The following is a 26169-nucleotide window of genomic DNA, read 5'->3' as shown; positions in this document are numbered from 1 at the left end:
GTTGGCTTTTGTCAGATGCTTTTTATGCATCTATTGAGATGATCATATGGTTTTTCGTTTTTAGTTTACAAATGTGGTGAATTACATTGACTATTAAACCAACATTGCTTTCCCAGAATAATTCTTACTTGGTTATGTGATTTATTTTATATACTATTGGATTATATTAACATTTGTTAAGAATTTTTACATATATCTTCATGAAGGATATTGATCTATATTTTATATTTTTAGAACGTGTTTGTCTTGTTTAGGTGTCAGGGCTTTGATGACCTCATACAATGAGCTGAGGTTTATTCTGTCCTTAATCTTCTGGAAAATTTTGCGTATAATTGGTATACTGCTTTCTTAAATGTTTGACAGAATTAACCAGTGAAGCCATCTTGGCTTGTTCTTTGTGGAAGAGTTTTTAAACTACAAATTCAAATACTTTAATAGATTTAGGTCTATTCAGGTTATATGTTCTTCTTGGGAGAGCTTTGGCAGTATGTATCTTTCAAGCAATATGTTCATTTTATCTTTGTTGTTGTCTTGGTATAAACTTAACTCTCTATGTTGATTTAATGTCAAGAACTTCAGTTAATGTGAAAAATACATTTGGTTGATACACTATAATGGACAAAATAAAATGCCTTTACATTTTATTAAACTTTGTTCAGCCTGAAAATCCGTGCTCAGGCATATTCAACTTCCTGTCTTAAGCATCCCCAAATTTGCCAATTTAGCATGTGAAAAGCCTTTTAGAGAACAGATTCCCAACAGAGAGAGAGGCTGAGTATTTTCCATTTTACTTATACTTGAATTCAAATGGGCCAAGACTGATTTTCATAACTTCAGGAAAGGAGAGAGGAACTATGTTGTGATTGTGTGTGTGTGTGTGTGTGTGTTGTATTGTGTGATTACACTTCTACTCTGAACTTTGAGACCTCAAAGACTTTCTCATTAATAAAATGTAAGTGTAACAGCCAGAAGGAGTAATGGGAATGAAAGCATTTTCAGCAAATTGTAAAAGGGGTGGGGTCGCTGAGCTTCACTGACAACTCTTGTCCTGGTTGGCTTCACTGTCCGGTTCCATCGGGTCAGGATGGCATTTCTGGCCCCATCCCACTTCCCTGGTCCCATCAGTCGAAACTGATATGGGCTGCAAGGGCCAAAGTACACCTCCAGGGCCAGGCGGGGATCTGTCAGGAAGAGCCATGGTATGTGAGGCTTGGTCCCTATGAAAGAGCCCAGCTCATCCATATATGTGATGTAATCTGTCTGCAAAGTCTGGCTCTGGCCAAACCTGAAGAAAGCAGAGAACATACTGCAATAAGTGTTACAGCTGCAAATAAAAGCATTAATTTCTTATGTTTTCTTTCAGAAAAATAATATTTTAAATGGCAATTCCATTTATGCCCCCCTTTTCTACAAAATTGAATTTATTGCTTTTTCTTTGGCTAAGTGAGCTGCTTTTCTCCTCCTTCCTAATCTCTGTCTGAGTTTGATGTAATGTTGGACTTTTGCCTTTGGCCATGTGGCGTGGAGTAAACTGACCCTCTGGTTTAAGGAGACCAATTAACTTAGTTTACTCATTAACACATTATTCTTTATAATACATTGCTTAGAATCTGCCCCAATGTTAGACTTTCAGATTAGTTTGTTTAAAAGTGGGATCATGGATGGTTTTAATACTTCTATAATCTAATAATATAAATTGTTTCATACTAAAGAAAACAAAAAATACTTTACTGCAAAATATATACTTCCTTGAAAGATTTTGAGATGGCCATTCAGAGGGCCTGCAGACGGAAATAGCCCTGAAAAGCTGCCTTTGTGAAGATTTTTATCTGTGGAGAAAAGAAAGGGAAGTAAACAGAAGATGGAAACTAGGTTTCTCGGAGGCCTCCCTTGCCCACTCTAGGAAATGTTAACTCGCAGGAGAGAGAGACTGAGAGCCAGGCACCGCTGAATGTCTGACAGAGAAACTTTCATCACAGGCTACTGACTCTTGAGAGCCGCTCTCTGTGAGATTTCATCTGCAGAACAGGACAGCCTTTGTTTGACATGCTTTCCTCCCTTCAGTCTCCTATATCCTGTGATGCTACCTCTGAAATCACCTTTAAAAAAATTATGACTGTGAAAAAAAAATGTAATCACTCCATCTTTCTTCTAATCTCCAAGCTTCCGTTATTCATTCCTGAGCATAGGCCAAGCTAACTATGGGAGAAATTTAGTTTATAGTTTAACATTGAAACAAAGATGGTAACAGCCCTTTCCCGAAACAAAACCCCTCCTTGCTTGGGGGTCAGACTGCTTTTGTAGAACTAACAAATTAGCCACAAGGTAAGAAATTAGGGCTCAGGAGTCATGCAGTCAGAAGTCTCCAATTGCTCCTGTGGATAACATCACCATTGTAAAACCTAAGATTGGTGCTCAAGATATTTTTCAGACCCTGCATTCTGATGGGCCAGCTGGCACTACCCAGACTGGTAAACTGGTTCATCTTGTCATGTGGTCTCCTCCCAGGAAGACCAGAAGACAAGCTTTGACTCCCTATGGTTTCATCCCTGATCCAACCAATCAACATTCCCCATTCCCTAGCCCCCAGACTACCAAACTATCCTTAAATAAATCTAGCCTCTGAATTTTCATGGAGGCTGATTTGAGTAGTAATAAACTCCTGTCCTTCTGTTTAGCTGGCCAGATCCCAAAAGAGGGTTCTTGGACCTCTCACAAGAAGGAATTCAGGGCTAGTCCATAAAGTGAAAGCAAGTTTATTAAGAAAGTAAAGAAATAAAAGAATGGCTACTTCATAGGCAGAGCAGTGGCGTGGGCTGCTCAACTGAGTATGCTTACAGTTACTTCTTGATTACATTTTAAACAAAGGGTGGATTATTCATGAGTTTTCCAGAAAAGAAATGGGCAGTTCCCAGATTTGAGGGTTCCTCCACATTTTAGACTAGATAGGGTAACGTCCTGATATCGCCATGGCATTTGTAAACTGTCATGGTGCTGGTGGGAGTGTCTTCTAGTATGCTAATTCATTAGAATCAGCATATAATAAGTAGTGAGGATGACCAGAGGTCACTTTTTTCATCATCTTGGTTTTGGTGGGTTTTGGCCAGCTTCATTACTGAATCATGTTTTATCAGCAAGGTCTTTGTGACCTGAATCTTGTGCTGCCCTCCTATCTCGTCTTGTGACTAAGAATGCCTAACCTCCTGGGAATGCAGCCTAGGGGTCTCAGCCTCATTTTACCCAGCCCCTATTCAAGATGGAGTCACTCTGGTTCAAATGCCTCTGACAGCTGTGTGTTTATTAAATTCTCTCTATTAGAAAAACCTGCTGTTCTCAGTGCATCAGCTTTTCTGGGCAGTGAGCAAGATGAATCTGTTGGGTGATTATACCTCCCCCAAAGCACAGAGAAACTTGGTCCGGGCTGCTGTTCTTTGGACTCATTAATTTCCTCTGAAAAATCATTTACTTTTACACTTCCATTTCCCCTATCCCCAGTGAAGAGAATATTTAAACATGAACGAACTGGCCCTCCTTTGAGTTCATGTTTTCTAAGGCTCTTATGCACACATGTGCACATAATAAATCTGTTATGTTTTTCTCTTGTTAACCTGTCTTTTGTTATAGGGGTGTTGGCCATTACCTTTTATGACAGAAAAGAGATCACCCCCTTTCTGCCTCTATAGTTCTTTTAGTTGGAACGTGGCCTAATTTGCTTTTTGAAACTCTGAAGAGCAGCTTATCATTTAAGCAATAAGATGAACATTTTAACCTGTTTCCTCATCTTTATTCCTACTGGGCTCTAAAGTAAGGGGTATCAAGCTGCATGAATTGTTAGCACATAAAAGTGCCCAACTCTGAGAGGTGTTCTGTGAACTGGATGAAGTTGAGCAGAGGAGGTTTTGTTGAATCTGAGGATTCCATTTCTTTTCTTCTCTAGGCCCTGAGTGGGTGACTACATTGTGGCATTCAATGTGAGAGAAGAAAAATAGCTCAGAGTAGTCTGCGCTGTGTGGGGTATGCAAAATTTATCAAGCTCAGATAGCCAGGCATATGGGACTTGTCATGTTGCCCTCTACCAATGCCTGGGGGCAATTGTTAAAAAGCATTTTGATTCCTGACTAGTTGTCTCACCCATCATCTTCATGTTCCTGGAATTTGTGATACAAAGAACAGTGTATAGCCAATCAATAGCTTATATAATTTTAATGTAAGTTCTTGGTAAACAACTTAGAAGTTGACTCTTGTTTTTCCTTTAAAAACCTACTTGTAACTGCTGCTAACGGAGTGTATATTCAGGGCAATTTGACTCTGTGCTCCTGGGTTGCAGTCCTCAAACTTGGCCCAAATCAATTCTTTTTATATTAAATTTGTCTCCGTGTTTTCCTTTAGGTTGACATATCAACGCCATGTTAAATGTTTGAAAAAGTAAAGAAACTTCCTATATTCAGTTGACTTTGGAAGAACTCAGGGGTTAGGGGCATTGAGTCCTCTTGCAGTCAAAAATCCATGTGTAACTTTTGACTCCCCAAATGCTTAACTCTTCTTAACCTACTGTTGACTGGAAGCCTTACCAATAACACAAACAGTTGATTAACACATATTTTGTATATCATATGTATTAAATGCTATTCTTACAATAAAGTAAGCTGGAGAAAAGAAAATGTTATTAAGAAAATTATGAGGAAGAAAAAATATGTTTACTATTCATTAAGTGGAAGTGGCTTATAAACATCTTCATCCTCATCATCTTTATGTTGAGTAGGCTGAGGAGGAGGAGGAGGAGGAGAAACAGAAGGGGTTGGTCTTGCTGTTTTAGGGGTGGCAGAAGTGGAAGAGATGAAGGAGGTAGAACTTGGGGGCAGGAGAGGCAAGCACTTTGGTGTAATTATGGAAATACATTATAATTTCCGTCTGACTTTTGCTTTTTTATTTCTATAAAGATTTTCTATATAGTAGTAATCCTTCCTCTGTCATTTGCTTTGGTTTCAGTGCCTGTATCATAGAAGGGTCTGTGTTATAAAAGAAGTCAAAAGCAGTCTTGAATAACTGGAACCCATCTGCCAGATTATCTAATGTCAATTTATTTCTGGCATGGCTTTTTCTATGCCTTCTTTCTCATATGGCACTGCTTTGGAAGCACTCATCTCCATCAAGTCATCTTTTAGTTCCTCTAGTGTGGAATTAAAAGTGTCTATTAGTGGTGTCTATTAGCTCTTGAATTTCTCCATGATCCATATCTTGAAGCCCTTCACCCTTGCCTTTTTATTTTGCCATATCCACAATCTTTTTCAAGATTGGCTCTGTTGTAAATCCTCTGAAGTCATATATAACATCTGGACATAGTTTTCTCCAGGATAAATATGTTGTTTTAGGATTGATGGCTTTCATGGCTTTTTCTATAACAATTAGGACATCTTCGATGGTATAATCCTTCCAGACTTTCATGATGTTCTCTCTCTTGGGGTTATCTTCCACGGCATTGACAATCTTTTCCATAGAGTACGCTATGTGATGAGCCTTAAAGATCCGTATGACTCCCTGATATAAAGGCTGAATTAGAATGTTGTGTTTGGGGGAAATTAGACCACTTAGATGCCTTCGATGTTGAACGCATGGGGTTCTGGGTGGTCAGGGGCATTGTCTATATCAAAAAAACTTTAAAAGGCAGTCTCTTATTGGCAAGGACTTTCTGACTTCAGGGACAAAGCATTGATGGAGCTAATCCAGAAAAAGGGTCTTCTATAACCAAAAGAGAGGAAACTGAGATACATCTTTTGCCTTCAAGGCTTGAGGGGGTAGCTTCATAGATAGGGGCTGTCCTGATCATAAATCTGACTGCATTTGCACTAAACAGTAGTTAGCTTATTATTTTCCTTCCTAATCCTGGTGCTCACTTCTCTTCCTTATTAATAAATGGCCTTTGTGGCTTGCTTTTTTTTTTTTTTTTTTCTTCAGAATAGGGCACTTTTGTCTGCATTAAAAATCTGTTCAGGCAGATATCCTTCCTCCTCAATGATTTTCATAATGGCATCTGGGAATTCATCTCCTCCTTCTTGGTTGGTAGCAAGCATGTCTCCTGTTATCTTGGCATTTTTTAAGCCAAAGCTCTTTCTGATATAATCAAATCATCCTTTGCTGGCATTAAATTTTCTAGCTTTAGATCCTTCACCTTCCTTTTGCTTTGTCATATAATGACTTCACTTTTTCTCAAATTATATTAGAATCTATATGTATACTTTCTTATAGCAATCCTGAACCCACATAAAAAGCTGCATTTTCAATACAAAATACAAATATATTTTACAAAAAGTGCAAGATGTCATGACTGCTGGCATAGCTGCACTAGATTCATTTATCTTGAAATGGTGGGTAACTATAGCTGCAGAAGTCAATGTGTAGTATATATTAAGCAACTCAATTTTTTTCTTATAATGTCATAACTTTTCTCTGCTTCTTGGGAGCACTTCCAACATCATTAATGACACTTCATATGGAGCCCATGGTGTTATTAAAGGCTTAAGGTATTGCACTAAACATGGTAAAAATATGTGAGAACCTTGAGAGATCACTTTTTACTGTGATGCAGAATTTACTGGAGATATGAGCTGCTCAGGTGAAAATGATTAATGTCACACAGCATTTTAAGTAGATACTCAAAACACTTGAGCTCACTGCAATACCAACAGGAGGTGGCTACAAAATTATTATACTAGTACATCATGTACTACCATTAATTTTATGCAATTATGACAATATTGCATCTTTGTTTACATTTCTCTTGGCTATGAATGGTGCCATGTATAGTCTGTTAGAGTTTGTATGCATTAAGTTTTGATAAATTTTAATTTTTTAATAATAGATTTGTGTATATTTCATGGTAGTAAATGATAAAATAGATTAGTATCTACATATATTTTATACATGGCATCTTTTTCTTAATTTATTCAATATTTCTAGGCTACACAATTCATCTTTGAGTTTTTTAAATTGCTGCAAATCTCCAAAAAAATGCAAATTTTTTTTTTGAGATGGAGTCTCACTCTGTCATCTAGGCTAGAGTGCAGTGGTGTGATCTCAGCTCACTGCAACTTCCACCTCCCTGATTCAAGTAATTCCCCTGCCTCAGCCTCCTGAGTAGCTGGGATTACAGACACACGCCACCGTGCCCAGCTAATTTTTTTTGTATTTTTAGTAGAGACAGGGTTTTACCATGTTGGCCAGACTGGTCTCGAACTCCTGACCTCAGGTAATCCGCCCGCCTCAGCCTCCCAAAGTGTTGGGATTACAGGCATGAGCCACCGTGCCCAGCCTGCAATATGTTAATTGAAAAAAATTCATGTATAAGTGGACCTATATAATTCAAACCTGTGTTGTTCAAAGGTCAACTGTAGTCATTTATAGAGTCATTTCTTAACCTCATCACTATTGACATTTTGAGCCAGATAATTATTTGTTTTGGTGGACTGTGCTCTGCATTGTTGGATGGTTAGCAGAATCCTTGTTATCTACCCATAAGATGCTGGTAGCATGCCCTCTCCACTCACAATGACCAAAAGTGTCTCCAGATTTTGCCATATGTGCCCTGGAGGGCAAAATTATCACTGATAGAAAACCTCTATTCTTGAGTTATACAAAAGAAGTGTAATGACTGTTTACTATCTAAATATTGTTTGATTATTGCAAGTGTTCGAAAAATGTAAACTAATGACAATATTTAGAGCATATTAATGTTTTCCTGCATATAAAGGCACATTTTAGGACTTGCTGTATTAGCAAGTACAATTGCTTACCACTTGAGTTTTTTCCCCATTTTCTCCTCAATGTCATCCATCATTTCATTCATAGTTGGCAGGGTGCATGAGTTTAGAAAAGAAATGAAGAGAAAAATATTGAAAAACACAAAGACATCAGGAATGCATAATGACATATGATGGAAATCATTTGGTTTTTATAAACTGTATTCTTGAAAATTTTTGTATCAAGAGAAGCTGTCTTTGATATCTTTAGCAAAATACCAGTTCACAGAAACAAAGACTGAAAAGTTAATGGACCTTCTTTGGGAATGGCAAAGCTGGCCTGTAGTGAGATAGTGACAGCAGAGATAGTCGTAGCTTCAAATCACTCAGTCTCTTATTTCTGTAACATTATGGAGGACCTAATCCTCAACATATGTGCTCAGTACACTTCATGCATATAATAGCTTAATAATTTCTTCCTATTTTTTTTTCTATATCTTCTTCCTAAAACTTCTCTGAAGAAAGAATCTGGTAAAACAGTTCCCTTTAAGGTTTCTGGCATTTTAAAATGAGATAATGGAAGGAAGCATAGGATTTTAAACATCTTCTGCAGCTATTTAAAGTGTTTTAAGGGGCAGTAGACACTTTTTAGCTTTTTGCAAATTTCACTACATCAATGCAACTTCTTTTAACTGATAATGGTAGCTTATTTGCCTTTGTAACAATGGATGAAAATTGCTCTAAAATTTGCAATGCATGAACACTTCCCAGTCATTGTTAGGGTTTTATGTCAGCCTGGTAGTACCCTATGACTGATATTGGCTGGACACCCTGCTAGAAAGTACGAGGCCAGATTTTTGTTCTGCTTCATTTGTTGTTGTGTCCTAATGCCAGGTTAGAGTCTAACACATAGCAGGTGTTCAGTAAATATTTGTGGAATAAATAAATGATATCATTGGCTTCATGAAAATTTCCTAGGTTTATGAACTGTATCCAGTCTTCTCATAATACCTCAGGCTCTTGGCATTGTTGTGCCTTTCAAAGGAAAAAGGCAATGGAAGTATTTTGCAGGGAGCACCTTTACAAAATATTTAATGATGGGGTTTATTTAAATAATGATATTTCATGGTATATGTGAAATAGAAATTTATCTACAAAAATTTTAGATAATATATATATATTCCATGATTGTAAGGTTTTACTAATTACCAATAGTGTAAGTTTTTATAGATTAGTTATGTTAGGTAAGTTACACCTATATTGGTCAATATTTTGGAGAATACTTGAGTAAAAGAACATATTTAGTAATAATAATAGTATGACTGGAGTAAATTAAATCAATATATTTGAGACATTGCCTTTCTCCATGTAATCCTCATATTCTTGATTTCCTCACATAAGCCTACTTGTAGTCCCTGGGGACCATGAGGTCTAGAGTAGACGGAGGGAAGAAGAAGATTGTCACGAGAATCAGAGTGGCCTGACTTTGTTATTCTGACAGTAGTTGACACCAGTGAGGTTTCTGGCATACCTCCAACACTCACCAGGGCCCTTCCAACCTTCATAATGTAGCCTGACATTGCAGTTATCCTCTGCTAGTTTTTTCTTGCTTAAAATCTTGCAAAGTCCTTTTAAATCCCTATGAGAAGTTTAAGCTCTTTAACATGACTTACAAACCTGTATTTCTTGCCACTCCCTGCCTCTGCTTTATATTCCCTTCCCACCAAAATGTTTCTGGGTCCTTACACATTTCATGCTTTTCCTCACCTTTGTGACTCCCTGCATGCTGTTTGCTCTGTGTGAAATAGCTCACTGTCCAACTCCCCTCACTAGAACCCCCCCAAATTTCCCCTATTATGGCATCCCCCACACCCCATTTTAAGCTCTGAGAGGTCAAGGAACATGATTGTCTTGTTCTCTTTGTATCCCTAGCACAGTGCTTTGCATATAGCACGTGTTCAATAAATGTTCGTTGATAAAATGAATGAAAGACAGAATGGCCCACCTACTTGCAAATACTTTAGCAGCCCAGCGGGCTTGCAGGTCTGCTGTGGGGATGGCAGCTCCAAGGGACTGAACCAAGCCAATCACAGCCAAGGTTGGCTTCTCCATTAGTGGGGGAAAGATGCCTTTAAACAAGGTGACCTCATTGTTTCTGCTTTTCATGATAGTCTCATCAAGGAAGGGGTAGGAATAATCATAGCCTGTTGCAAAGATGACAGAGTCGATAGCCTCAAATACGGTCCCATCCTCAAACACAGCTGAGGTTTCTGTGAACTCCTTCACACTGGGCTTGATGGACACAATGCCACACAGGATGTGGGATGGGAGCTCATCATTGAACACAGGCTCTTTTCTCAGGGAACTACAGAAATGAGAGGCAAACATCCTTGCTGTAAATAGCTAATTTCCAAGACATACCTGCAACAGCCCATAACATTGAAATGACATCGAGCAGTTAAATATCAGCATGAGTGCTATTGAACTCTCTTCTCTCATGGCAATTCCTTTCCTAAATGAGAATAAAACTAATTTACAGACATAATAAAGTGGTTAAGAATGCCAACTCTGGAAGCAAATGGCCCAGGTTCATAACCTAGCTCCATCTCTTACTAGTTGTTACTTTTCTGTATGTTTCTTTATGTGTAAAATTGGGGATGGTGATGGAATCTTCCTCATAGGTTGTTGTGAAAATTAAATGACCAATTATCCTTAAAGTACTTAAAACAGTTCCTGGTAATTGCAAGCACTGTTGTTATAAGTGCACTATTAACATAACTTGAAAGTCTTGCTTACATGGGGAAGTCAAACTTGCAGTGGTGGGAAGTTTTATTGCCATGTTTGGTTTTCTTTCATCAGCTGTGTCCACAAAAAAGTATAACAACGTTGATATTGCATTTTAGTTGCCAAAATTCTAGGAATAATATTTTTCAGGACAATATATTTCATTTTGATTTAAGTTTCCTTTGAGATTCTGGAATTTCCTGCAAGTATCTCAGACACAAACTTTGTAAATCCTGAAATGCGTCTCTACTTCCATATCATTTTCTGTCTATCTAATCCTGCAACCTCTTCTTTTACCTTACAAGGTAGCAAAACATAGATTGCAATGAAACCTGTTTTTTCTCGCCCTTTCCCCCTCCAGAAACTTTGGGTAATTGGACTCCTTTCCAAAAGGAAGCTTAGTTTTTAGAATGAATGCATCTCCAAAACTATGTTTTAATTGTCAAAATGGAAAGGCCAAAATATAATTTATAGATACACTTACAAGATAAAAAAATCTTAACCAGCTCAAGCTATGGGACTTATATTGAACATAATTTTTAAAAACTTTTATTTTAGGTTTGGGGGTCCATGGTTTGTTATATAAGTGAACTGTGTGTCACAGGGGTTTGGTGTACAGATAATTTCGTCGCCTGGGTAATAAGCATAGTACCTGAGAAGTATTTTTTCTAATCTCCTCCCTCCTCCCACCCTCTACCCTCAAGGAGGCCCCAGTGTTAAATGCACAAAATCAACATTTTTTTTACGGTTATAGCAGACTGCACGACTTGGTAGTATAAGTGCTTTGGATTGACAGTTTAGCTCCTAAATCTGGCATTTGCTCTTTTGATTTGCAGTTCCTCCTTTTTCTTAACCTTTCTCTAAACACAATGAAACTTTTGGCTAGCATGGACCAGGAGATAAAATTTCTCAGTTCTTTCTTTTCTTATCAACTTAAATATTCTTTTTTTCTATTGATACGCTGGTTCTTCTACCTGGAGTGACCTTCCTAATTAGTTAAGTGTTGGGCCCTGTCTCTATAAAGAAGTAAATAAATGAATTGACTAATCTTATGGGCCATGTTAGTTCTGTGACTCTCCATTGCTTTATGTGTTCCATGCCTCCTGATGGTCCTGCAAAAATGTCAACATTTCAGGGTGGAAGAAGTGTGCACTTTTGTTTTGAGACATCCTACTTGCTGAGACATGTTGATTAACACTGTTTTGTTATTTGCTCCTTTGAAGCACATTAAGAAATTTGAAACTAAGAAGAACCAATTTTTTTAAAGCTTTATCATTTACAAAGCAATTCTTGTATTTTTATATTATTGAATACCACAACCATCTTGAGAAGCAGGTATTATTATTGATATCCCCTTTCATCCATAAGCATGGACAAGATATTCTTCCAAAAATCCAATTTAAGTTTGTTCAGTCCTCAAAGTTCTATGTGTTAGCTTGTAGCTATCACAAAAGAAGCATGCATGGCAGGGTGATTTATCTGCCAGCATCATCTCCATTTCAGGTTTTTCTATACCCTTTCTGTACTGGACTAATTTCAATAAGGTTTCCAAGCCATACATGGTCTCTGGGTATATCTTGTCACCTGTGAAACCTTTAGTTTAATGTTACTAGGCTCAATGAGACAACAAAAGTTCTAGAGAGAATAAATTCACTTAAATGAGTGTCCCCCGTTTTTTGAAAAAAAAATTCTATTTTTAAGTACCCATTTAAAGGCATCAGGCCATAGTTCTCATGCTTAAACCATGTGTTCATCTTCTGGACATATAACCAGTCAGAGACGAATGAAGGGAGGACATTCTGGAGAAAGGATGCAAAGCGGGTAACATACACCATATCCCAAGGATAGCCATCATCCCAGACCCGACTCATGACCCAGGAACCACTTCTGGTACTGATAATGACCTGGTGGGGAAAGGCAACACAGATTTCAGTATCACTTTGTAAGAAATAAACACAACACAACACACTTCTTTGGGCACTTCCATGCATTTTCCTCAATATCCAAGTAGGAACACTTTTAAAAGTTGGGTCTAAATAAATCGATTAGCAGCCATAAAAAAGAATGAGTTCATGTCCTTTGCAGACACATGGATGAAGCTCTAAAAACCATCATCCTCAGCAAACTAACACGGGAACAGAAAACCAAACACCGCATGTTCTCACTCATAAGTGGGAGTTGAACAATGAGAACACATAGACACAGGGAGGGCAACAACACACACGGGGACCTGTCGGGGGAGTGGGGGGCATATGCATACCTATGCATGTTCTGTATATGTATCCCAGAACTTAAAATAAAAAAAAAATTTAAAGTCTAAAATTTAAACTAGTAGAGACAGGACTCTCTCACCACCCCTGAGGGCTGGTGTGTAGATGTTGAAAGGATTAGAACCATACCTCAAGGAACAATAGGGCTCTGTGTTCAACTGTGATGGTTTAATCTTCACATACTCGTAGACTAAGATGGCAAGTCTGGTAGGGACCAGACGATCCAGTGAGCCCCAGAGGTTGTGGCTGGTGATAGTGCGCTAGGTGGAGGAAAAATGTAGCTAAATCTCTAGCTGAAATTAGGCTGATGAGATGTCAAGGATTTAATTCTGTTCTCTGTCCCTGGTTGTCTTTTCCAGTTCTCCCTACACCCATACCCCAAGGACTTTTCCTGAGCAACCCAAACCATGGCAACCGCCTCAGCCCTGAGATGAGTCTGGCTGCTTATCTATTTTACCATCTTTGCAAAATAGACTTTAACTTTGTGATAACTGAAGGGAATTTTTAGTTAAAAAGATATAGGTTTTATTTACATCTATTTACGAATTTATTTATTGAGAACCTATTTTCTTAAAAATATGTTGTTTCTTTAGGGTCTATAGGTGATACATGATTCAGCTTGGAGTCCTCTGGGAAGTCTTCCTTGACCTTATCCAGGCTAAGTTAGATTCTCTTTTCCCTGTGTTGCTATTGCCACACCTAATTCTACTGGAAGACTCACTACCTCCTTTGGTAATAGTCTGTGTGTACCTGTGAACCTCATCTCCATCCATTGACTCTTCCTTGAAGTCAGGAACTAGTTTAACTTATTTATGCATTTATTTTTAGTTTTTCATAGTTCTGACACATAGTAAGCATAGTAAGTGCCCAATATTTGCTAAGCACCTGCTGTTGATTGAATTTATGTTAGTAAATATCAAATCATGCATATCTTTCAGAACTTCAGGGTGGTAAACAGAGTGCTTTTTGCATGATAGGTTATAATTAATACTGTTAAATAAATAAAGATTAAGTCTGACCAGGAACTAGTCTGTTTGGAGGTGATCAGAATATAAAATGAAAACAAGAAATACACACATACACACTCACCTACCCAGACACACACTCATGCACTTATCTTTGGATTCAATGGATTATACTTCCTTACTAGCATGGGCCACATTACGTGGCTTCACATGGAGGATGTCTCAAGTCCTCCTTGATTTAAAGGACCACATACAAAAAGTGGATCTCTTGTGATGTGACATGTAAGTACCATCCTTAGTGCCTTGGCTGCTGACTTAGTAGCACAGCCCTACCTTAGGTTTATTTCCCAAAACCTTTATGTCATGTACCTGTGTAGCCAGACGGCTGAGCTCAACAGCAATGTCAGATCCCGAATTCCCCAGACCGATCACGAGGACCCTCTTCCCCTTGAAGGCTTCTGGATTCTTATAATCCCGGCTATGGAGGTAGTTGCCTCGAAACCGGTCCAGGCCTAAGTGGAACATGGTGAGTGGTTTGAACTGATTTTCAGAAATTATGAAGATGTTTTCTTTGCGTCTTTTTAAACCTATTATCGGTTTTAATTAAAAAATTCCCCAGTTGAAGTGTATCCAGTTAGCATTTTTTGACATTAAGCCCCCGAAAACTTACTTTTAATGTCTTAAAAAATCTTAAGGCATGAGAATTTATGTTTCGATAATAATAATGGTTAATATTTACTGAGTTAACTCTGTGGGCTAGATCCTCTGCTAAATGCTTTACATGGTTTAGCCATTTGATCTTGATAACATCTCTGCATGGTAGGCTATTGTCCCTGTTTTAAAAGATGAGGAAATTGAGACAAGTTAAGTGGTAAGGAACTAGTGGAATAATAAGTTGAACCCAGGTGTTCTGATCCCATGCTCATAAACATTAAATATACTGCCTGTTAACATTAAGAATTTTAATCTTATTTTCCTTCTGAACCTTTACTCTTTAATTTGACTTGGCCTGCGGACATCATACCTAGACATGGGAACGCTAATATCTTTGAGTAGACTGTGTTCCTGTGGCATGGAAGGAAGGCTCCATCTATGTTGTATTTATTTCAGGTTTGCCAGTTTTGGATGGTAATGAAGTGTGCTGCTATACACACACCCATGCGTGTACCCACACGCAAATCACTGAGATTTCTAAAGTTTATTTGCAAATTGTGGATGAAGATGAAATTAGAAACTTAGGAGTCTCCTATAAATAACATAAGCCATTTGGCAGTTGGATTCCTTTTTTTGAATGTAAATGTGGTCGGAGATCCCATGTGCTGTCAGAACTTATATTTCAGTTACTGTCTGTAAAATAGGAACTTGTGTTTGTCTGATCTCTGGCTTGCAGGTCCTTGATTTTTTAATATAAGGACTTGTGAAGCTATTTATTACTATATCTATCCTATCATTAAACTTAATTTTTTTTTCTTTTGAAATCTTTGGGACTTTAAGAATAATCATTATGTAATATCTATAGAAATACATGTTTCTAACTCTTGAGGTTTGCATATAAAGTCCCCAGATTATTATATATTTTTCAAACTTACCAGGAAAAGAATCAGTTGGCAGATTGGGGTATACATGATGTCCTGAACAAATCATGACAGCATCAAAAATAGTAGATTCCTGTTTCCCATCGTTTTCAGTAACAACAACCCATTGGCCCGTGACTAAGAAGCTGGTACATTTCTTTATACTGGAAACCAGGGTCTTAAAACCAGAAAATTAATTTTTCTATTTACAATTCTGTATATGAAAATTGTTTTCCTTCTTGCCCTGTTTCTGTGGAAGAAATAATTGTTATGAGCTCTCTTGGTCATTCAGAGATGTATAGAAAGATATTAAAATTGGAGTCACAGTGAATCTTCAGTGAGTATTTGAATCTCACAAGAAAAATTACTCACTGGAGTACATTTACTTTTTGACATCAAATTAGTAGATTTAGGGGTAAATCACACTGAATATTTTTGTGAATGATGTCATCTAACAAATCTGTGTTGTTTTCTTATGGCTACTGTCTACTGACATGGCTTCCTCCTTTTCTGACCTCATCTTCCATCTACTCAATAAATATGGGACTATCTCAAGGTTTGATCGTTGGCGTCTCTTTTGCTCTACATAAATACTCTACCTTAGAAATATTAGCAACTTTCATGGTATGAATATACAAATACATCTATCTTTGGTCTCTCATCTATCCATTTTAGCTTGACCTTTCCATCTGGAGGGCCACCTAATACTTCCTCATATGTAGCAGGTTTTGATTGACCTACTTAAATTTCCTTTGAAACTGGCTTCTGACTTTATTTCTTTGAATGATGACATGAACCTCCCAGTCACTTATGCTTCAAATCCACAACTTGTTTTCCTTGTTATTTCTCCATCCTTGCATTACGTTTAACAATAATTTATCTCCCAATCTCACGCTTTCTTTCCATGATTGCTAACGCTGCCGTCATTCAAGTCCTTATCACTCCCTTGCATGGACTACAGCAAAAACTCTAACTAGCCTGTCTTCTCTCTCCCATTTCCTACAAGCCATCCTTTGTCCTGCTTGTCAGATTAATCTTTCTAAAGGACCATATTATTTCATGTCTCCTGCTCAATTTCTGTTACTTCACAGCCTCTTAAACTTATTCTACATTTCGAATGTGATTACTATTAAGTCCATGCAATTTTGTTCCAATTTACTCTTTTGGTTTTATTTTCTGTTATTCCCACAGACTTTTCTGGAACATATGCTGCAAATTGCTTCCCTAATGTCCATTCTCCTTTCATTCTTACTAACAGAACCCTGATTTTGTTTGGAGTGACAACATACCCAGCAAAGGGATGCATTTTCCAGGTTCCTGTGCAACTAGGGTGGCCTGTGAGATATAAGCAGACAATGTTGGACAGCTTTTTCAGGAGAATTTGTAAAAGGGGAGCTGATTCAGCTGGGAGAACATCCGTTTGCCCTTCATTCTTTCCTTTTTTTTTGGCCTAGAAGGCAGATGTGATGGCTCCAGCTTCAGCAACTGTTTTGGACCACAAGACAAACCTCATGATGTAGGCCTCATGCTAAGAAGGGTGAAGCTGAATCTTTGATGACTTTGGTGCCATCACAGAAGCTCTGGGTGTCCCTTCTTTGGACTTATTTTACATGGTTGCAAAATAATCCTCTGTTTTTCAAAATCACAGTATTTACACACTAGTTTACTGATATATGTGGCCATATCTCATCTTACCAGATATATCTCCCTCCTAGCCAACTTGGTTTGCCCACTGTTCTCCAAATGAGCAGGGCATTTTCTCACCTCTCTAATTGTACTCATGCCATTCATTTATCTAAAACACCTGCTAAATACAACTAAATTTGACCTCCTGTAGAAAATACCTTCCCCCAAAGTGTTGCCTCTTGCTTCATGATCTCCATAGCATTGTTTTATTTATAAACATATCATATATAGCTTTAAAAAGTTTTCTCTTTGATTGAAATTGTTACTGGAATCTTATTACTTACTCTTTATATATTTATTTTGAAATAACTTCATGAGAGCTGAGTCTTAGACCTCCTTTTCTTTTACATATAGCACATAGCACAATCCTAGCACACAGTAGGAACTTCATTAATGGTTGTTGATATTAATACTGTGATGGAAGCAAATGAATGTAATGAATGAATGGAATAAAATGACTATTGGAAAATTTTATTTTTACTATACATTTGGGGCTACTCCAGGTAAAATAATGATGTAAATATCACCACAATTCATAATTCTGCTGATTGTTTTTCCCACTATATGCATGTGTTCTGCATTTAACAGCAGTTAATTGAGGTTAAGAGTTCCAAACATACAGACAGACATGCTCAGTAAAGAGTCCCAAACAAATGTAAAACATTATTCTCACAGAAACAATGCTGAAATCTCAAGTCTTTTTAATAAAAAAACTTACGAACTGAGTGGGTAAACATGGGGGCAATGACTATATTTCCCATTTAAGTTGTTCACCTTTTTATAACGTAATGGGAGAATTCCTACCAAATGCCATGGTTTTTTGAACCACAACTCGTTGGCATTGAACTGACAAAATTCCTAATATATACTAAAGGATTCTGGATTATTTCCAAAACATCAGAGCATGAGGGTGGAAAGTGGACAATGACGGGATAGCTGCCTCCATTTTCTAAGGTAGTCTGAAAGCTCTCAGGGAGTAGTGGACTAATAAGTCTAGTAGAAAAAAAAATCAGTGCATGAATGCTTTATAATCAGAGCCAATCTTTGATTACTGAGGTGCCTAAACATTTGGCTCTAAGTTTTATAATAGCTTGCTGTCTCCTTTCCTCTAACCCACACATATATTAATTTCAACAGTACAAGTTATGAGGCCCCTACCTCAAACTGTATGTATCTTAAAAGATCCTTCTTTTGAGCAAATGTCTTTATGTATTCCTGGAGCTTGCTGTGGTGCATGTAGTTTGGGTAATCATCCGGGTAAGGGAAGTCTGGAAAGCACATCATTTCTTTGGAAGAGTTCGTGAATACAGACTGGTAAATGCTGGCTCTGCCTTCTTCTGTGTGGTCCTAGGGAGAATAAGAAAGCTTAAAGAGAAAGCCAAGAATTGTCTTCCCTTCAGCGAACACAGTGGTTCAATTCTTGGTTGACTAAAAAACCCTTGTAATATTTAAAAGCATAAACAAAAATTAAAAGCTCTCAGTAAGACATGGAATGGAAAGCCCTTTATGTAGCACCTGGCACAGAACTGGAGATCTTTCCACATGAATCCTCTTACTGTAATTACCCTCAGTGTTAGCTCTGTCTTTATAGTCACTTAGTGGTTTTTGCTTTCTCCTGTGCCACCACTGGTTCTGACCTTATACTCAGGTTAAAACAAACAAACAAACAAAAAAACAAAAACAAAACAGTTTAGAGGAGGCTTTGACTTCCAGCCTATTTATTTGCTATTGGAGTTTAGCAAACTCTTCACTGGCAGCAACCCGATACTGAAGTGGTTTCCCAACTTTGGCATAATCAGAATCACCTGGAGGGCTCCTTAGACCATAGATTCTTGAGCCCTATTCTTAGAATTTCAGATTCAATCTGTCTCGGGTATTGTCTGAGGTGGTTTGCATTTCTAACAAGTTCCTGGTGATGCTGATGCAGCTGGTTTAGGAACCACACTTTGACAACCACTGCTCTGTTGTAAATGAACCGTGTTCTTTGGCTCATCAGTTGCTGGCCTTCACTCCTCACCAAAGAAACACAGGAAACCAGAGCCCTTAGAACACGTGTTAGATCTTGGCACTTCATTGTAAAGCCTCTGTGTAATTGAAAAGTGGCTTATCTTTTAGAAGCAGTCAAAGGCTAAATTGAAAATAAACATTTCCTCTCAGTCGTGAGGGTAGGGTAAAAGTGCACACAATGTGCTGCCTTGAACATACATTTCAGAGCTGGCAGCTTCTGCTTCCAAGGTCCCGAAGGGACTCTTGTGCAATGGGGGAAAGAGATGGAATGTCACGTTGCTGATGGATTCAAGATGTGTATCTCCCTCTCACACCAGATGACTTCTGGAAGAGGGAGACAAAAAGTGCTGGAAAGGGTTGAGAGGATTGTGTCCCAGTGGGGAAGTAGGCGGCTGCCCGAAGCCTCAGTATTTTTTCTGAAGTTGAAAACCTAATCTTCCTCTGTTCATGGTTGCTGTATTTCTCATAAACATGGAAGCACAGGAATTTAAACTTTTAAAAATGTTTGTGGAGGTCAGAAAAAGTGTGAAGGCTCATGCCCAGCAGTTTGGCAGGCTGAGTGCTTCCCTTTCACCCACAACTAGTGCCTTTTACTGATGGTTGTGAGAAGGAGGAGAGGTTGGAAGGAGGTTTTTTTTCAGCTGCCCATTGAAAGGAGGCAGGGGCTGAACTGTGGGATGGAGCCTGGTTAAAGAATGTGAGACTCTGTTCTGGGAAACAGATGCTAAGGCCTTGGAATATTTCCATCTTGAAATATTTTTATGCCCCTTGACCCCAGGCAATTATTAACACAAGGAGAGAAGAGTACGTATACTACAGCTCCTTGGAATTTTTCCTAAAACACTGTTCTCCAAACAAACACAAAAAAGCAAATGTATTATGTAACAAGTCAGTTGCTCCAAGGAGCAGGCATTTTTATTATTTCAGTATGAGGTGTGGTTTGAGCCAGTAAGGAGGAAATTCAACTTAGACTCTGCCTCTAGCTGAGGGAGCTTGCCCTAGAACCAGAGCTCTAAGCAGCTGTGGGCATCATCTGTCTTAGATGATAACTGTGTTCATCTCTCATCTTTCCCACGAGAACATAAGTAACTTGAGGGCAAAGGCAGAGGTTAATTTCAGAATGTTGTACATGCATCTGAGCAGTCTACCTTGATCTTCTTTCCTATTCCAGCTCTGCTTATGAGTCCCATATCTCCTTGTCTAAATATGCCCTTGAAATATGCTCAAAAGTTGCCTTCAACTTTCTCATGCCTTTCCTTACCTTCCCTCTCAGCTACTGCCAAATCATCTTTAGCTTTACTGAGCTCCTATTATCCTTACTGCCCTAATTATATAGTCACTTATAGTTATTCTAATACTTGTTTTCTCACTGCTTTTACAGTGCTGACTGGTCTCTTATCTGCAGCTATGCTTAACATAGTACCCTACACATAATGTACTCATTACGTATTAATCGAATGAATATATGAATAAATGAGTGGGAAAAAGTTCAAATAGTCCTGGTTACAGCTTTTGCAATCAAAATGCTACTAACTTATTGTTAAGCATTTTTTTTTTTTTTTTTTTTTTGAAATGGTGTCTTTCTTTGTTGCCCAGGCTGGAGTGCAGTGGCATGATCTCAGCTCACTTCAACTTCTGCCTCCTGGGTTCGAGATTCTCCTGCCTCAGCCTCCTGAGTAGCTGGGATTACAGGCACCCACCACCACACCTGGCTAATTTTTGTGTTGTTAGTAGAGCTGGGGTTTTTTCGTGTTGGCCAGGCTGGAACTCCTGACCTCAGGTGATCCACCCGCTTCAGCCTCCCAAAGTGCTGGGATAATGGGCGTGAGTCTCCGCACCTGGCTGTTAAGCAGCTTGTTATTACAGCAGTAATAAAATCTTTTGAGGACATGAGGCCCTATTTAGGAGTGGATGAAACTGAAGACACACTCACATTCAGCCTGCTAGTATGTAAATCCCATTTGGTTTTCATTTCTCAGAAAAAGCAAATAGTGAAAAGTTCAGAATTATCAGGTTTCTGTCTGCTAGAACACCTTCTAAAAAAGGCTTGCAAGATACAGTCTTATGTAACATGTTAAAAAAATTCCTCTCTGATTATATATTGTGCCAAGCAACTTTTCTAAGAAAAGAAGGAAGGGTTGGGGTGTGTGCAGGGGGCTAAAGTTTTCAGTATTTGTATGGGTCCATCTCCTCACCAGGCCTTTGAGTAGAATATTGCTTACAGACACGACCTTATGGAAAAGAGGAATTTCCTCTTGTGGATAACTCAGAATCCAACTTTGCATCTTATTGATAACTCAGAATCCAACTTTGTATGTTATTGATCTTTGTATCATATTATTGCTTCCTTAAATAAACTTTCTGATCTGGCTATATTGGCTAACTCATGGATGCCTCTCTGCACACACCATGTTCATCGCCTTTTCTGTGCCTCCTGATTGTTAGTCTCTATTACCTGGTGCTGGCACATAGCCAATGCCTACATAGGTCTATGGAGTGCCATTCGCAGACTCTGTTGGGAAATGCACTCTCTAGGAGTTGTGTCACAGGGTGTCCTCTATTTTGCTTGTCTGGGGTTATCCTTCAAGGCTAAGTGTAATCCCTGTGGGAGGTTTACTTTGACCTACTAAGATTTCCGTAGTCCACCCTCTTCTAAAAGCTCGAGGTACTTGTCCATTGAATTGATGGTGACAAGGTCTATCTTGTTATGGTGATTATGTAATCTCTTATTTAAAAGTCTTAGGGCCAGATATATTTTGGAATGTGTACATTTTTGGACTTCGCTCCATAACACTCCTAGACAGATCTGGGGCAGCAATCTGTCAAATGCAATAAAATTTCTGCTGTACAACAGAAAGTGAGCCTTAGCCTCATGTTGATCCAATTCACGTTTTTTAATCTTATGATTTCAGAAGAGATTCTGCTATCAAATGAGTTTTTGCCCATTTTCTATCAAAGGATTGTGGAATTATATTATGGTTTGCTTAATCAAATGAAATGGAACCATTTACAAAGAGTGATTATATTCCGTATTTATCATTCCAGTACTTAGCACAAACTAGCAGAATAGATGCTCAAGCATAATTTAATTGTTACTAGGGAGATGGTAGAAAGCCATTTTATGATTTAGTCTAAGCTGTCCACATTTCCCTGAGCAAATGTAAATAAGGAAAATTAAATTCTTGAAAAATATTAACTCTTGATTACTCCCTACAGGGAAATAAAAATTAATGACCTTATATCTCATGGAGTGCTTTAAGGGTTACAAAACCAAATTTTTTTTTAAAAAAGCTTGGAGAAGAATAAAGATTGTTTTAAGTTAGCACTGATATACTCTATTGGAGGAGGCTATTGGTGCAGGCAGGGCAATAACTGAGACCAGGACAGGAAGTAGTTACAAGACGAATGATGTGAATATAATGTTTTCAAGCCAAATATGTATCATTAACAACTGATTACAATGACTGGGAAATTCAGGACAGAAGAACTAGAAGTTTCTCCAAACTTGGCTTTGAAATTAAAAAAAAAAAATGTGTTTACAAGGACTATTTCCTAATTATATTATTTCTACGGTGAGTCCAAATGGCAAAGACCATAATTTTTCTCTTTGGATTTGGAGCTGATAGACTATTCAACAACTGCACACACATCACACACAATCATCATCTATTATAATTTCTATCTGCCCAATAGACATAAGTTAATTATAGAATCATATCCTCTGCATTTGACAAATGAGCATTTGAGGTCCAGGGAAACAAAAGCAACTGGCCTGAAATCTATCTGCCTAGAAAACCTACAAGTTGAAATTAGAACTCAGGACTTCTGACCTCAGGATCTCAGTCCAGGTTTGTTTGCCTCTTTTCCAACCATGTTCCTGGCATTTAAGAGCAATAAAGAATAGAATCGTTTCAGTTACCTGGGAAGGCCATGGTACATTTTTGACTAATTACTAACATTAGTGCCCTTTACAGCTTGGAGATCTGGACTTCACCATGCAGGTGATGATGTTTAATGAGCTGAAGATGTCCTTTTCAGCACAAATTTTGCTGGTGTGAAATAGTTTTTAGGGCATTAGTATGATGGGAGAGGTAAGATTTTACTTTCCAGATCTGGAGCTTTTGTGACCTGCCTCCTAAATCTGAATTAGAACTGACCAGATTTGATTTGCACTGGAACCCATCTCCTTTCACTGGTGTTACAATGATGTGCCACTCACCGAGAATTTCCACAGGCCTCCAACATCATTGCTCCTTTCAAAGCAAGTGGGCTCCAGCCCCTCCTCCAGACAACACCGTATGGCAGCCAAGCCACTGACTCCAGCTCCGATGATACCAACCCTCTTGCTCATGATTGCCTGTAGGAGAGTCTGGAGAGAACACCTTCAGAAGAGTGTCTTTAATACTTACAATTTTTTCAGTAGAAATTATCAGCCAAGGTTTACGTATCAGGAACCTCACTCAAACATAAGAAGACATAGATGCACATTGATAGTATATGCTCATTATTTTTACCACTTTTGCTATAATAAGATACTAAAACTGGCTGCTTCTGATTATTCAATATGTCAAAAATAGCAGAGTCAGTGAATGCTAGAGCAGGAAGGACCTTGAAGATCATCAATCCAATGCTCTCAATTGCAGATGAAGCTTTGGCATGCCAAGACTAGAAACTACTTCTTCAAGGTCTCAGAGGTAACAAATAAAGGAATGGGAAATAGACGTTCAGCCTGCTGCATGACATCCTCTGTACAAAATCACTCCTCATTTTGAATGCTCTAAGGTGCTTCACCTCTTAAGCAATCACCTTTCTCTCCCCAGAGAATTTGCGTTCTCTAAATGTGGAAGAGAATGGCATTTAACAATATCTTTTGATGTAAAAATTGGGAAAGGGGGAGGAGTTATTCTTAAAGTAAAAATTCCTTTTTTTCCCTTGTATTTTTAATGGTATAGAACCCTAGTAAAATCTGAAAGAGAAGGATTGAGTGTGGTAGGGATAAGAGAAGAACAGGGGAGGGGTGGGTGGAGTAAAAAGAAAGGGATAGGAAAAGGGCAAGAATGAAGTCCCTGGTTCTTGTTACAAAAAGTATAAAACAGTGACTGCCATGGCCACGGGAGCTGTAAGGTGAAACTCCTGGGAGATTAGGGGAACAATGATTCTTTTATTTATTTTTGCTTTGGAAATATAGAATATATAAACAAAGGCTATGCACCTGGACTATAATGAAATGTTTTGTTGTGCCAACAGTGAAAAGTAGCTCAGATTTCTGGAAACTTAGGAGGGCCTGATCTGAGTTGCTGAACTAACTCTAGTAGAGGAGCTTGTAAAACTAGTGAACTCCAAAGACAGAATTGTGGTCTTTGAAGCTTGTCTCTGGCTCCCTCACATTTCTATACCTGTGCTTCCTGCTTCTGTTTCCCTCCTTCCCTTCCTCTGGCCATTCCTTTCACTGTACTGACAGCCTTCTATATGTCATGCATTATAATAGTCTTTTGGGGGGTCAAAAGATGAGAAAACACAGCGCTTTCCATCCAGAACCACGAAGTCTAGTGGTGAGAGAGGTGATAAATGTCACAGTGGAAGTATGGTTCAGTGTGGTGCTAGCATGTAGGAAGAAAAATCTAGGTCCACCTGGAGGAAGAATAAGAGGCTTCAAGGAGTGTGAGAAGAGTGCACTAAATCATGAACTTCTATCATTCTTCCTTCAAACTGAGTCTTGAAGTAAGAATAGATGTTTTCCAGACAGATAAGGGACAAGAAATAGAAAACAGGCAGAGAGAAAAATATGTGCAAATGCATAGAAAAGTAAGAACACATGACGGGGGAACTATAATTAGTTCAGTTTTGCTGGACCATAAGTGATGGGAAAAGCAGAATATGGGTTAAACATGCAGGACACAGGTTATGAAGGATACTGAAGGGCCACAATCACAGGTTTGGATACCACCTTCTGGATTATGGTTGTCCATTAGAGAATTTTGAACAAGGAAGTGACAACATCAGACCAGATCAGATTCACATGGAGGCTGGAGCAGATGGTGACTAGAATCAAGGAGACCAAAAACCCAGGATGTTACTTCAACAATCTAGGCCAGAGAGGCTGGGGACTTAAATTAGAGTAGCATCAGAGGAATGGATAATAGAGACAGGATATATGAGATATTCAGGGATTAGATGTTTGGGGACCTGCTGACTGATTATATGCTTAATGCTTCAGCAAAAGTACTTCTGTTTTTTAAGATTTCATATTATGATTTATATGCATATGCTCATGATTTAGTGCAGGAGATAAAAAACACTATATTTCCTGAAGAAAGGTGTATAATACAGGGAATTAGGTGCTTGCAAAAGGTCGAAGAGCTGAAATAGCAGAAACTAGGAGATTGCTGCAGGAACCTCCTAGACCTACACCACTAGAGCTACTATCAAGAGGGCAGGAAACTGCTTCTATCACTGCAGATGCCTCCAGCATACAAACTGGGGGGCTAAAATGTGGAACACGGAGTTCAGCTGATAAAAGCACACCTGTTGGAATATATTTGCCTATCAACATTATCACGAAAATTTAGCTTTAGCTTTCCTTTGCTTTCTGAGCCTAGATGACTATCTCACTGGCAAAACTAATTGCATCCAAGCCCTAACTGTAACAGAGTCTTAGAAATGTGGTTTTTAGCTTTCCAATTCTTGCAATACATATATTAAATGAAAGCCAGTTCTGCCTATTATAAATTTAAGAAATATTCATACTATTATCTAATATTATAGTTAAAAACTCAGTTATTTATCTCTTTGTATATTTTCTGATAATTCTTGCAGGAATTTAGATCTTTCTCCTGTAAAATAAGCAAGTAGGATTAATTACTAATGTCCCTTCAACATTTTGTGACTCTCTTAACTTCATGCATATACCTCAGTCAAGCTTTTCAAATACAGAAAATATAATCTTCTGAAAGGGTTAGAAACTTTTCCATCAGCATCATGGGGAGGAGGAGTGGAAGCATAAGGTGATAAAGGAGAAAGGCCTCATGCTTCCTTTCCAGGACCTCAGGCAGGCTCAGCTGGAGGTAATACCGAAAAGATTACAACTGAAAGGAAAGCCCAAGGTTTTGATTATCACATATAATGGGATCTATTGTCTGGATTGAGA

At 38.3% G+C, this 26169-nt stretch overlaps 1 protein-coding gene across 1 annotated transcript; it reads right to left on the bottom strand.

Moving 5' to 3' along the window:
- Nucleotides 1–853: 853 nt before the first annotated feature.
- LOC117075752 (putative dimethylaniline monooxygenase [N-oxide-forming] 6) lies at nt 854–24632 on the bottom strand. The gene is made up of 8 exons (XM_033198395.1): nt 23242–24632; nt 18174–18362; nt 15345–15507; nt 14125–14267; nt 12225–12424; nt 9743–10101; nt 7791–7860; nt 854–1285 (listed from the first exon to the last, which is right to left on the bottom strand). The coding sequence occupies exons 1-8, from the start codon at nt 23371–23373 to the stop codon at nt 943–945; spliced, it is 1599 nt and encodes a 532-aa protein (XP_033054286.1). The 5' UTR covers nt 23374–24632; the 3' UTR covers nt 854–942.
- Between the last annotated feature and the right edge of the window lie 1537 nt (nt 24633–26169).

The sequence above is a fragment of the Trachypithecus francoisi genome, unplaced genomic scaffold, assembly GCF_009764315.1.
Source record: "Trachypithecus francoisi isolate TF-2019V2 unplaced genomic scaffold, Tfra_2.0 Lachesis_group5, whole genome shotgun sequence".
NCBI lineage: Eukaryota > Metazoa > Chordata > Mammalia > Primates > Cercopithecidae > Trachypithecus > Trachypithecus francoisi.
Note: the sequence above shows the minus strand (reverse complement) of the source record. Positions and strands in the feature narration are given on the sequence as shown.

Coding starts and splice junctions, on each gene's coding strand:
- LOC117075752 (XM_033198395.1), bottom strand. CDS start 23,373: ATGAGCAAGAGGGTTGGTATCATCGGAGCTGGAGTCAGTGGCTTGGCT. Junction 12,425..14,124: donor TCAGCCGTCTGGCTACACAG/GTACATGACATA, acceptor TTTCCCCACCAG/GTCATTATCAGTACCAGAAG. Junction 10,102..12,224: donor GGCCTGATGCCTTTAAATGG/GTACTTAAAAAT, acceptor TCATTTCTGTAG/TTCCCTGAGAAAAGAGCCTG.